At 19.1% G+C, this 13,161-nt stretch overlaps 4 protein-coding genes across 4 annotated transcripts; 3 read left to right on the top strand and 1 right to left on the bottom strand.

The window, feature by feature from the left end:
* Positions 1-135: 135 nt before the first annotated feature.
* Positions 136-1,902, top strand: PGSY75_1359400 (putative rRNA associated RNA binding protein; the record flags this gene model as incomplete). Its single annotated transcript, XM_018787621.1, has 2 exons — positions 136-1,234; positions 1,466-1,902. 2 exons carry the CDS (start codon positions 136-138, stop codon positions 1,900-1,902), a joined length of 1,536 nt encoding a protein of 511 aa, XP_018640363.1.
* Positions 1,903-4,099: 2,197 nt separating this feature from the next.
* PGSY75_1359300 (exosome complex exonuclease RRP44) lies at positions 4,100-7,315 on the bottom strand (the record flags this gene model as incomplete). The annotated part of the gene is made up of 1 exon (XM_018787620.1): positions 4,100-7,315. The coding sequence occupies one exon, from the start codon at positions 7,313-7,315 to the stop codon at positions 4,100-4,102; it is 3,216 nt and encodes a 1,071-aa protein (XP_018640362.1).
* Positions 7,316-8,126: 811 nt separating this feature from the next.
* Positions 8,127-10,325, top strand: PGSY75_1359200 (putative high mobility group protein B4; the record flags this gene model as incomplete). The annotated part of the gene is made up of 11 exons (XM_018787619.1): positions 8,127-8,134; positions 8,330-8,429; positions 8,537-8,605; positions 8,706-8,765; positions 8,927-8,961; positions 9,093-9,168; positions 9,265-9,303; positions 9,422-9,509; positions 9,604-9,648; positions 9,888-9,953; positions 10,153-10,325. 11 exons carry the CDS (start codon positions 8,127-8,129, stop codon positions 10,323-10,325), a joined length of 759 nt encoding a protein of 252 aa, XP_018640361.1.
* A 491-nt stretch (positions 10,326-10,816) lies between these two features.
* Positions 10,817-12,952, top strand: PGSY75_1359100 (putative riboflavin kinase / FAD synthase family protein; the record flags this gene model as incomplete). Its single annotated transcript, XM_018787618.1, has 1 exon — positions 10,817-12,952. One exon carries the CDS (start codon positions 10,817-10,819, stop codon positions 12,950-12,952), a length of 2,136 nt encoding a protein of 711 aa, XP_018640360.1.
* Positions 12,953-13,161: the final 209 nt, after the last annotated feature.

Below are 13,161 nucleotides of genomic sequence, written 5' to 3'. Positions count from 1 at the left end.
GTATATGTACATATATATACCATATTATATATATACATTTTTATAATAACAGGTGCGTATTTTTGTATACACTTAAAAATTTATAATTTTACAAAAAAAAAAAAAAAAAAAGAAAAAGAAGCTAGATATTAAAATATGGATGATCATGAGAATATAGATATTAACGATAATTCTTCTGATGCCAATACTGCAAATTATAATCAGGATAAAAATGAAAATGCATCAGAAGTAAATGATTACAGTAAAGAAGATATTGAAGGAGATGAAAATGTAAAAAGTTCAAAGGGGAAACAAGAAAATAATAATAATACGAAAAGTTCATCAGATAAAGATGAAAATACAATAGATTATGGTAATCATGATTTCCCATGTAATCCAGCACCTCCTGTACCTATAAAATTATTTATAGGAAGAGTACCAAAAAATATTGAAGAAGATCAGTTACGTCCTATATTTGAAGAATATGGTATAGTTAATGAAGTAGTAATTATAAGAGATAAAATAACTAACGTACATAAATCTAGTGCATTTGTAAAAATGGCTTCTATTTCAGAAGCTGATAATGCTATAAGATTATTAAATAATCAAAAAACCTTAGATGCACAATTAGGATCATTACAAGTAAAATATGCATCAGGAGAACTTAACAAATTAGGATTTCCACAAAATATAGAATCAGGTGTTGATCAAGCAAAATTATTTATTGGTTCTCTTCCAAAAAATATTACAGAAGATAATATTAAAGAAATGTTCGCACCATATGGTACAGTTGAAGAAGTTTTTATTATGAAAGATAATTCAACTGGTCTAGGTAAAGGATGTTCATTTGTTAAATTCTCATATAAAGAACAAGCATTATATGCTATCAAATCATTAAATGGAAAAAAAACTTTAGAAGGATGTACCAGACCAATCGAAGTGAGATTTGCAGAACCCAAATCTTCTAAACAACCACAAATACCATTAACATTACAACCCATGCAAAATCCACCACATGCCATGGCACCACAACCAAGTATAAGTTCTCCAAACAATATTAATTTTGGTAACAACTTTTCTGTAAATAATAATTATCCACGTCAAGTTGGACCTTGGAAAGAATATTATTCAGGAGAAGGTAGACCGTATTATTATAACGAACAAACAAACACAACACAGTGGGAAATGCCAAAAGAATTCGAAACGTTATTTATGAACAATTCGGCAAATATGCACAATTTATCTGAATCGTCAGGTAAAAATATATATATAAACTAACATATGTACATACATATATATATATATATATATATATATATATTTATATGTACACTTTCTATATAATATGAAAATGTATTTGTATATATTTATATATACATATATATAATTATATTTATTTATTCCTTTTGCTTATTATCTAAGCAATAGACCTAAAATTGTATAATTACGCCCATATATTTTTCTTTTAAATATCATATATTTTTAGGCCCGCCTGGTGCTAATTTATTTATTTTCCATGTTCCCAACGAATGGCAACAAACCGATTTAATTCAAGCCTTTTCACCATTTGGTGAATTACTCTCAGCAAGGATAGCCACAGAAAAAAATACAGGTAGGAATAGAGGTTTTGCATTTGTATCATATGATAGTTTAGAAAGTGCAGCAGCTGCTATTTCTCAAATGAACGGATTTATGGCTTTAAATAAAAAATTAAAAGTAACAGTAAAAAAAGGTGAGGAAGATGAAATGAAAAAATATGTTAATCAAAACGGTGTCAATTCTTTTCAACAAATTCCAAGAGTGCAAAAAGCTATACCAGCACAACCAGCTTCTATGCAACCCAATCTTGCATATCATCAAAATCCACAAGCACAAAATTTTTTCTATTCAAATAGTAATTCTTATAGATGTGGCCCTTATTAAGAAAAAAAAAAAAATTAATCAATATAATACAGTAACATATATATATATATATATATATATATATATATATATATGAATATACTAATATATAATTAAATTTAAATATATATTTAATTTTTAATATACATTTTTCAATTTAAATATTCATATATTTGCCTACAAAAAAAAAAAAAAAAAAAAAAAAAAAAAAAAAAAAAAAAAAAAAAAAAAAAAAAAAATCAAAAAAAAATAAATATTAAATAAAAATATCCAAATTTTTAAGATTTAACCAAATACATATATTTAGGACATTATGTGTGGATTTATGAATGTATCGTATTTATAAAAAATATAAAAGTAATTAATTATAAATATTAAAATGTAGAAAAATATGGAATAATAAAATTGTCCCTTTGTCATATACATAAAAACAAAAAAAAAACATATTATAATATCCTTATATAATATAAATTTATTTTATATAAATTTTGTTTATTCCTTAGTCCTAGATTAAAGCAAGTGATATTGAAGATGCGGTAAGTTTATATTCCCATGAAAACGAGTTTATTATATTTTTGAAAGAACCTAATTTGGTTATATATATATATATATAATGTATTATTGAAATATTGAAGTATGAATATAGAAATATCTATTTATATGTTTATTTTATTTTTTTCGCTCTTTACGTTTATATTTAATTTTTCTTTTTTTTCCTATTCTACTTATTTATTTATTTTTTCTTTTCTTTTCTTTTATTTTATTTTTTTTTTTTTTTTTTTTTTTTTTTTTTTTTTTTTTTTTTTTTTTTTTTTTTATGTAATATAGATTTATTTTATTATATAATATTACTTTTTTTACCTACATAGTATATTCTATTGAAAACATGTTAAAATGAATTACACATTTGCTCAATGGTCTTATTTTATTCTGTTGTATTATATATATATAATATATATATATATATATTTATATTCTTTGACACTTACAATTTATGTTTATAATTTTATATGTGTATATTATTTTATTTCAAAAGTTAAATGATTAATATGAATTCTACTTTATGGGTTTGGTTCTTTATTTTTATTTTATTTTATATTTTTTTTTTTCATTTTAATTAAATTTTTTTTTTTTTTTTTTGTATTTCTCAAGTTTTAATGATTTCTATTTCAAAAAGAAAATTTCGTTTATTTGTATAAAAATGTTTATATATTATTTATATATATATATATATTTTGACGCCTTTATTTTTATACATTATATTTTCTTTTCCTTTCCATAGTCTAATTCTATATATACTTTTTTTTTATTATTATAAAAATATATTTTCTCCTTTCGATATAATCAAAACGTTTTATATTATTATTTCCTTATTGATATGGAATTTATATTTATAAATGTTATATAATATTTATATAAATATTATTTATATATTTTTTTAATAAACCTCTATCCATATTGCATTTAATTTTAAAATCCAATAATTAATATATAAATTAATATATATATATAATATATTGTTAAATTAAGTATTATTTTTTTTTCATTTATGGTTTTTTTTTTCGTTTTTATAAAGTTTCTTAGAATTTATATATATATATATATATATTATACACAAGAAAATATAAATGATTATATGTGATTTCAACTAATGAAGCTATAATTTTTTTTCATTTTTCACATTATGTTAAATACATAAATAATATAGTTTTTAATTCGATTCCTTTTTTCCTTTATTCTTTTATTTTAACATTTTGTTTTTTTTTTATATGAGAAATATTTTTTATATAGACATTTTTTTTACAACCTTTAAGATTACAATATATAAACATTTATACATATATATATATATGTATGATTTTTTTTTTTGTTACAATATATTTTTTAAAATATATAAATAAAACTCTTTTTAATTATAAGTTTTAATTTTTCAAATTGGCCTTTTTTTTAATATTCTATTTTTTGTATACATATTAAATAAATAAATGTATATATAAATATTAATTTTTTTTTGTAAACGAAAAATATTAAAAAAATTAAGAAAATAAATAAAAAAATATATACACAATAAAAATTTAATAAAACAAAAAACTTAATTGGTAGCATTATTTTTTTTTTTTAAATCTTTATTTTTTATAATATCAGAAACAAAATTGTATATATATAAATATATATATATATATATAAATTATACACATTTTATTAATTCTATATGTATTTATATTTTCTTAATAAAAATAAAATGATTTTGACATTTGATATCATAATTATCGACCTGCATATGTACTTGTATTTTATCATAAAAACTTAAATGGAAGAGTTCTTTTTTATGTTTATCGATTTTAACAAATCTTTTTTTTTTTTCATCAAAAAGAAAACCATCTTTTCTTTTTAAATAACATATACCCTCTGTAGAATAATCAATTAGAAATATCTGTATACCATTTTTTTTTAAATTTGTTATAACCGCGTTAGTAATTTGATTACCAATTTTTTTAATATAAAGATATGAAAAGAAATCTACAGAAGCTCTTGATGCAAATCTTGCATTTCTGTATTTTTCATTTAATAATGCTACTTGTTTATTTAAATAAATAATATCAAGATATTTTGTATCTAGTTGTTCAATTTCATATATATGATTTAATATTCTGTGAACCATAATATCAGCATATCTTCTAATAGGAGATGTAAAAAATGTATATATATCAGCAGCTAAACCATAATGTTTTAACATATCATTATTATGTACATTATATCCTGATATAAATACAGCTTCATTCATACATTTGGTTACCATAACTTTTAATATATTAGATAAAATATTATCATTTTTTAAATTAATATTATTAATAGAATGAGATAATTCTTTAGATGTATTATATTTAAAATCATAAACTTTTATAGTTTTTAAATAATCATTTAATTCTTTTAAATATTCATGTTTTGGAGGTGGATGTCTTCTTAACACACTAGCTGCTTTAAAATTTTGAAATATAATTCTAGCTACTGAGCGGTTAGCTAAAAGCATAAATGCTTCAATTAATTTATTTGTCTCATAACATACATAAGGTTTCAAATTTTTTGCTTTAGAAAAGTCATTAGCTTCAAATTCAAATAGTACTTCTGTATTACCTCTTAATTCTAGAGCTCCATCATTTAACCATTTTTCTTTTAAATGTTTTGCTATCTTATTTAATAATCTTAAAGATTTTGCTGTATCAGATTCATCATTTTTATCATCAATTACATTTTGTGCTTCTTCATAAGAAAAGGATTTATTACTTTTTATTATACATTTTTTTACACTAATATCTATTATATCAAAATTTTTATTAAAACAAAAAATACAACTATATGTTAAACGTTCTTCTCCTTCTACTAATGAACATAAATTTGTTGTTAATAATTTAGGTAACATATCAACTCTTTGATTTATTAAATATACGGTGGTACATCTTTTAGAAGCTTCTAAATCAATAGGACTATTTTGTTTTACGAAATAAGATACATCAGCTATATGTACACCTATTCTGTATATATTATTATAACCATCTTCTATATTTCCTTCTTCTTTTAAAAATTCAACAGATAAAGCATCATCAATATCTTGACAACCTGGAGGATCAATACTAAATGTTAATACATTTCTAAAATCATTCCTTTTTGCATATTCTTCTTCTGGTATTACCCAATTATTTGGTGGTAAACACTTATATACATTTTCACTAAATTCTCTAGTTGATATATTATATTCATTATATATTAATTTAGTTTCAGTTTCTATATCATCACAATTTCCTAAGACACTTATACATCTACCTAAAGGGTTTCTTGAATATATATCCCAATTATCTATAGTAACAATAACTCTTTTATTACGTAACTCTTCTTCTAATTGTGCTTTTATCATAATATATGGTATTTTATTATTAAAAGCTTTAAAAAACATTAATTTTTTCTTTATATTATTTAAATTATTTGAATATTCTTTAATAATACCTCCATACTCTTTTCTACATCTACTTATAATTCCTACAACTTTTCCATATAATTTTTTTTTTTCACTCATTTGGTTATTATATGTAACATTCATTTTGTTTTCATACGAATTAATTATATCCTTTTCAAAACGATTATTTTGTTTATTATATATATTATTAATATGTTCTTTTTCTTTTATATCCTCATTTTTTATATAACCATTTAATCTTTTATCCTTAATAATATTATTTATTTTTATAGTGTCCTTTTCCCCTACTCCTTCTGCATCTACATCTATATGTACATCTACTTGTGCCTTTACGTCTATTTCTTGTTCTTCATCATCTTCTTCTTCTGGGCTTATTTGTTCTTCGAGATAATCTTCTTCATAAAGATCGTCATTTGGTTCATCAATAATTTCAACAGCAACTACATCATTATGAATAGCTCTGTTCATATATTTCGTGCCTCTTATAACGATTTCATCTAGATCAGAAAATTTAACCAAGGCTAATTTATTAACACATATAACACTAAATACACCCTTAATAATTTTATTATCCCTTAATTTTTGTATCATATCTGATTTATTTAAATGTGGTTCATATAAAGGTCTTTTATCATTATTATGATTATTATCTAATGATAAATTGTTTAAAGTATAATATGTTTCTTGTTCATTTATACTTTCTACATCATCCACTTTATTATCATTATGTTCATTTAATATATCTTCCTCAAAATACATTTTTAATGTATCCATATTAAATTTCTTTCCTTCTTTTTTTTTTTTATTAGTATTTCCTTTCATTAATTCATTTACATATTCAAATAATGTACTACAAGGAATATCATTATTATAACAATCTTCTTGCAATAATTTATTATTACTTATAACTTTTATATTTAAATTATTATTATGATGTTTCAACCATATAACTATTTTTATAATTTCTTGTAATTCCTTATTAAATCCTTTATTATCTTTATTATCTTCTACATAAGTAAATTTACAAAATGTATTGACAAAAACACAAAATCGCTTATTATGATTAAAAGAAGATGAAGAAAAAGATGATCCTTCTATTATACTTTCTTCATCAATATCATAACACAAATTACGTAATTTCTTATATAAGATTTTATTAAACGATTTTATATAATCATATATAGATAACGGAATTAAAATATTATCAATATCACAATCATATAAAAAGTCCATATATTTTATTAATGTATTCAAATCTAATATTAAAATATTTCTTTCTCCATCTAATAATTTCTTTTTATTATTCTCACATATATTACATTTCTCTATACCACAACTTATATCATTTCTTAAATATACTTCTCTTACTATTCTATTTATTCTGTTGTTTGCATTTAATTTGTAAAAATACTTCTGAACATGCCGTTCCCCTTTTCGATTTGTCAATTTTAAAAAAGTCATTATTATATAATTTTATTTTCTACTATCTTATTGTTTTTTTTTTTTTTTTTTTTTTCAATCCTTCTTTTTATGGCTCCATTTATTAATATTTAAATAAAAAAAATTATAATAAAATAATATATTATATAATACAAAATAAATAGATAAATATAAAAATATATATACATACAAGTATGTTATTTTTTTTATATATCTCAATAAGAAATATCAAAAAAAAAAGATATATATATATATATAATTTTATTTATTTAATTTTTATTAATAATTAAAAAAAAATATAATTATTTATATATATATTATATTTACATAAGGCTCATACGTATAGAAAAAAAGCACTATATATTATATATATACATATATTTTTTTTTATATTATTTATTCCAGTATGCGTAAAAATTTCAAAGGCAAAAAAATTAAATTATACATAAAAATATAAATCAATATATATATATATATATATATATATATATAACATTATTCACAATAAATAAATGCTTACATATATTATATGTATGCATGTTACAAATTAACAATAATTTCTTTTTCTTTTTTTTTCTTTTTTTATTTTACTATAATATATTACATATATTTTTTTAGTTATACTTACTAACAATACCTTTATACACACATAATATATATAAATATATATTATTATATATTGTCATATATTAAAAAAAAAAAATAAAATAAAATAAAATAAAGTGATTCTCTTCTACGATTATATATTTTCATACTATAATAATATATATATGTGAAATTTTATAAAAAACACACAATCCTTATTTATTTCTATCTAAAAAAAGGATGAAAAATGGACAGGTATTTTATAAAATTTTCTCAAATGACCTTATAAATAAAAAAAAAATTATATTTATATGATATATATACATATATATTATTTGTATTACTGGGGAAACATTATTTTATGCTTTAAATATAAAAGAAAATTTACTAACCCATATATTATTAAAATCCCATCAAATATAATATATATATATATATGTTAATTCTTAGAAAAAAGCCCAAGGCACCACCATCTTCATATTTAATTTTCTGTAATTACGAGAGGGAAAATGCAAAGAATACTTTATTACAAAAATGTGACAAGGAAACAGTAAAAGGGAAAAAATAAGAAATAATTAAATTATAAATGGGAGTAAAATATATATATATATATATATTATTTATTATTATTATTTTTTTTCTCTGCTTTTATATTAGATTCGAATAACTGATATACAAAAAGAATTAAGTAACAAATGGAAAAATCTTCCAGAAGATGAGAGAAAGGTTTTAAATGATAATATAAAAAATATATAAAGACATAATATTAATATTTTCCCTTTATATATATTATAAATATAACCATATGTTTTTTTATATGTTATAGAAATATGAGGAACAAGCACAAATATTGAAATTAAAATATAACGAAGAATTATTAGAATGGGTAACATTTAGCAAGCAAAAAATTTTTAATATGTCATTATGTGTATAAGGCTTTTTTTTTTTTTTTTTTTTGGATGTAAATTACATATTCTTGTCAAAATGTATGTCTTATTTAGTTTGTATTATATATATATATATATATTTTTAATTTTTCAATTACAGAAAAATCATTCAAATGAAAATATATCAGGAGACTTGTATGTTTATTAAAATAAAAAAAAATATATATATCATAAAAATGTTTCTTCCACTTATGTAGATGTATCTCAAAAAAAACCTTTTATATTTCCATTTTTTTTTTTTTTTTTTTTTTTTTTTTTTTTTGTAGGGTTATAAACCATACAGCCAAATTTCCTGTGATGAAAATACAAAAAATTATGCAATTAAATAGAAACGTAAAAAAGGTACCGCCATTCAAAAAAGAAATAGAAAATATATAGATTCTTTTTAAATTTATTAATTATTTTTAAAAATATTCAATTTTATTTTATTATATTCAGGTTAATAATGAAGCTATTAATATATTTCAAAAAGCAGTGGTTAGAAGAAAAAAAAAACAATAAAAAATTTCTTGTATCTTCTACAAGATGCATAAACTTACTATCCATATATAATATTATATATATATATATATATATATATATATTTTTATTTTAGATGATGTTTTTAATAGAACTGGTGAACAAAACAATCGAATTTAAGGATGAAAAAAACACAGCTAGAAATATAACTTCATTTGACATATGTTAGACTAAATATGAAAAGAATGTAAAAATGATTATATATAAAAATTTTTAAAATGTATATCATTCTTTTTGTTTCTATTTTTTTATTTTTAGTGTCATGTATACAGAGGGAAGGAATTAAATATAAATTTTTAGAAGGTATTTGAAAAAAAAAAAAATTTCGAATAAATTTTCGTATGTTTTAATTTTACATGATAAAAGGAAATAAATTGTTCTTATTATGTAGATACTAAATAAATAAATAAATAAATAAATAAATATATATATATATATATATATATATGTGTACTTATTATATTTTTTTCTTTTTTTACAATTTCATGTGTGCACATTTAAATATATTTTTATCTATAAAATAATTTTTTATTTTTTCATAGATTGTATATATTTATTAAAAGAAGAAAGAGGACAGACCTTTTTCGACGAAGAGGATATACAGGAAGGTATCACTATAAAAAATACATATAAATATATATATAAAATATGATTATATGTAAAGATATTATACATACAAATTTCATATTAGAAATAAAATGAACAATTTATATAAATAATGTATTATATAATTATTCTAATAAATGTTCTTTCATTTTTATTTTATTTTATTTTATTTTATTTTATTTTATTTTTTTTTTTTTGAAGAAACATTATTCGATTTATGTGAAGAAGATAAGAAGGAATACAATTATGATGTTGAAGAAAAGAAAATAAGTAAACTCAAAAAAAAAGTACAAGGAAGTAATAAGATAAAAGATAAAGCTGGAATAAATAAAAACATATATGCTGATATTACAACATTTTTTAAAAAAATATAAAATTTGTTATTTTTATATAAAATAAATATTATATATACATATAAATATATATATATATATGTAAGATAATTTTTATTTTTTTTGTACGACCAAAAAAAAATATATAAATTAAAAATAACATACAAAAAATTAAATAATATTATAATATATAACCAGACCGTATAGTATAATATAATATATTTCATAATAACATGTACGCCTATAAAAAAACCATGACATTATTTTTATATTATTTAATTTTTTTTTTTTTTTTTTAAATATTAATATAATTTCATTTTATTTTAAAAATTTTTTTTTTTTTTAATTTATATATGTATTATATATTGTAATTTTTTTTTTTTTTTTAAATTTAATTATATTTTTTGGTTTTCTATTTGAAAAAATAAGAAAATATACAATGTGACAACATTTAACCATAAAAAAAAAACATATATATATATATATATATATATATTTTATTTTTTTTATTAATTTATTTTTCTACATTTAAAATGGTTAATGATAAATATCATAAAATAGCTTTGATAGATGCAGATTACTATATAATTAATTATAGTAGCACAATAACTACATATATTCAACATATATGTAATAATTTGTTGAATAACAATAGAAATGAAGTGAATCTGAAAGATAAAACTAATGAAAAACATAAAATCAATGACAAAAGTGATGACTTTCTATATAGGCAGAAACAAATATTATGCATGTTTATGTTTAAAACATTTCTAAACAACCTAGATAAAAATTTAAATATGTTTGATTATTTAATTATTGTAATAAATAAATATTTTCAGTTGGTTCAAAATTATAAATTAACAAATACTTATGAGAATATAAAAATAGAGGATAATATTGAAATATTTGAAAATAAAAAGGATACAAATATAGATGTCAGTAAATTAGGAGTAGGACGGGAGTGTCATAAAGAAATAAGTTTATCGGATGACCCGAACAAAAAAATTGAAATAAATAATAATATTAATAATAAATCAATAACAACAAAAACTACAACGACAACAACTACAACAACAACTACGACAACAACTACAACAACAACTACTACAACAACTACTACTACTAGTAATAACAATAATAATAATAATGACAATCAAGTGAAGCTTGATTCTATTAATATATCTAATCTTAACAATTTAACAAAGAATAAAATAATTACAACACAAAATCATCATTATAATCACTTAATACACAATTTAATTGAAAATAATAATTATATCAATATTGACAATATTATAAACTCTCAATTATGTTTTGTTAATATAAAAAGTAATGAATACGAAAAATATAGTAAGAACAAATCATCCACGTGTGTAGAAATAAATAATATATATGAGGAAAAAAAATGTAATAATACAAATTACAATGAAACAGAAAAATATAATGATCAATATGAAGATAACAGTTTAATAATGTCTGATGAATATAATTTTATTGACAGTACGAATAAAGATATTAAAAACCTTTTTCCAGACATGATAAACAATAAAAAGCTTCTTATCAATTATAATAAAATTAATATAAAATTAAAACGTTTTGATGATACTATAAATATATATGATTTAATAAATGGATATAAGGTATATGAAAATGTAGGTAGTTTATATGAAATTAAAAACTTATTTCGTATATTAATACTATCAAAATTACATATAGGTGTATATAACTTATTACATTTTTTAAAGAAAAAAAATATTTTTATGTTATTTTATAGTTCAAATAAAAATTTAACGAATCTTTTATTCAAATATAATAAAATATATAAATACTATCAAAATGATTATAATGTAATTGATTCATTGGATGAATTAAAAAAATATGAAGAAGATTGTCACAAATTTCTTATTTTTAGTAATCGCCCATGTTTTATTTGTCATGCTAAAAGACATGGCATATTTTCTACAGCCATAGGGAATAGCAAAAATGATGATAGTGATAAAAATGAAAAGAATAAAAATAGTAATAATATTGAAAATAAAAAGAATTATTATAATCGTAAAAGCTCAAATTGCGATGATATAGATTGGACAAATGAAATATATGAACAAAAAAAATCAGATGAATCTATTATTGAAAACTTTTCGAATGAATATAATAATGTTGTTTATCCATATATAAAAAATTGTAATTTAACGTTAGATATTTTATCATGGAGAATGATATATATATTTAAAAAATATCTTTATATATATGGAAAAGTTGTTAAAGGATTTGGAAGAGGAAGTAAGTATTTAAATTTGCCAACAGCCAATATTTTTCATCCAAATTTTATATCAGCTGATATTATGCCTGGAATATATTTTGGTATATGTAAATTAAGAGATAAAATTTTTAAGACTGTTATATCTATTGGATATAATCCTTATTTTAAAAATAAACATATGACAATAGAAGCATTCTTATATTACAAAACAGATGATTTATTTTATGATGAAAATATTCATTTAATTATTATTGGAATTATTAGAAGTGAAAGTAATTTTGCATATTTCTCTCATCTTATTCAAGCTATTCAATTTGATTGTGAACTAGCCAGAATTGTACTTAGCAAATTGAAAAATAATGAAACTTTTCAACAATGTAAGTGTTTTCTCAACAATATAAAATGATAGATACACACACACAAAAAAAAAAAAAAAAAAAAAAAAAAAAAAAAAAAAAAAAAAAAAAAATAAATATATTAAATATAAAAAAAATTATATATATATAATTATATATATATATATATATATTTTTTTTTTTTATTTTTTAAATTATATAAATTTTTTTTTTTTTTTTTTTTTTTTTTTTTTTTTTTTTTTTTTTTTTTTTTATAATA

This window comes from Plasmodium gaboni, chromosome 13 (assembly GCF_001602025.1).
Source record: "Plasmodium gaboni strain SY75 chromosome 13, whole genome shotgun sequence".
NCBI classification, from domain to species: domain Eukaryota; phylum Apicomplexa; class Aconoidasida; order Haemosporida; family Plasmodiidae; genus Plasmodium; species Plasmodium gaboni.
Note: the sequence above shows the minus strand (reverse complement) of the source record. Positions and strands in the feature narration are given on the sequence as shown.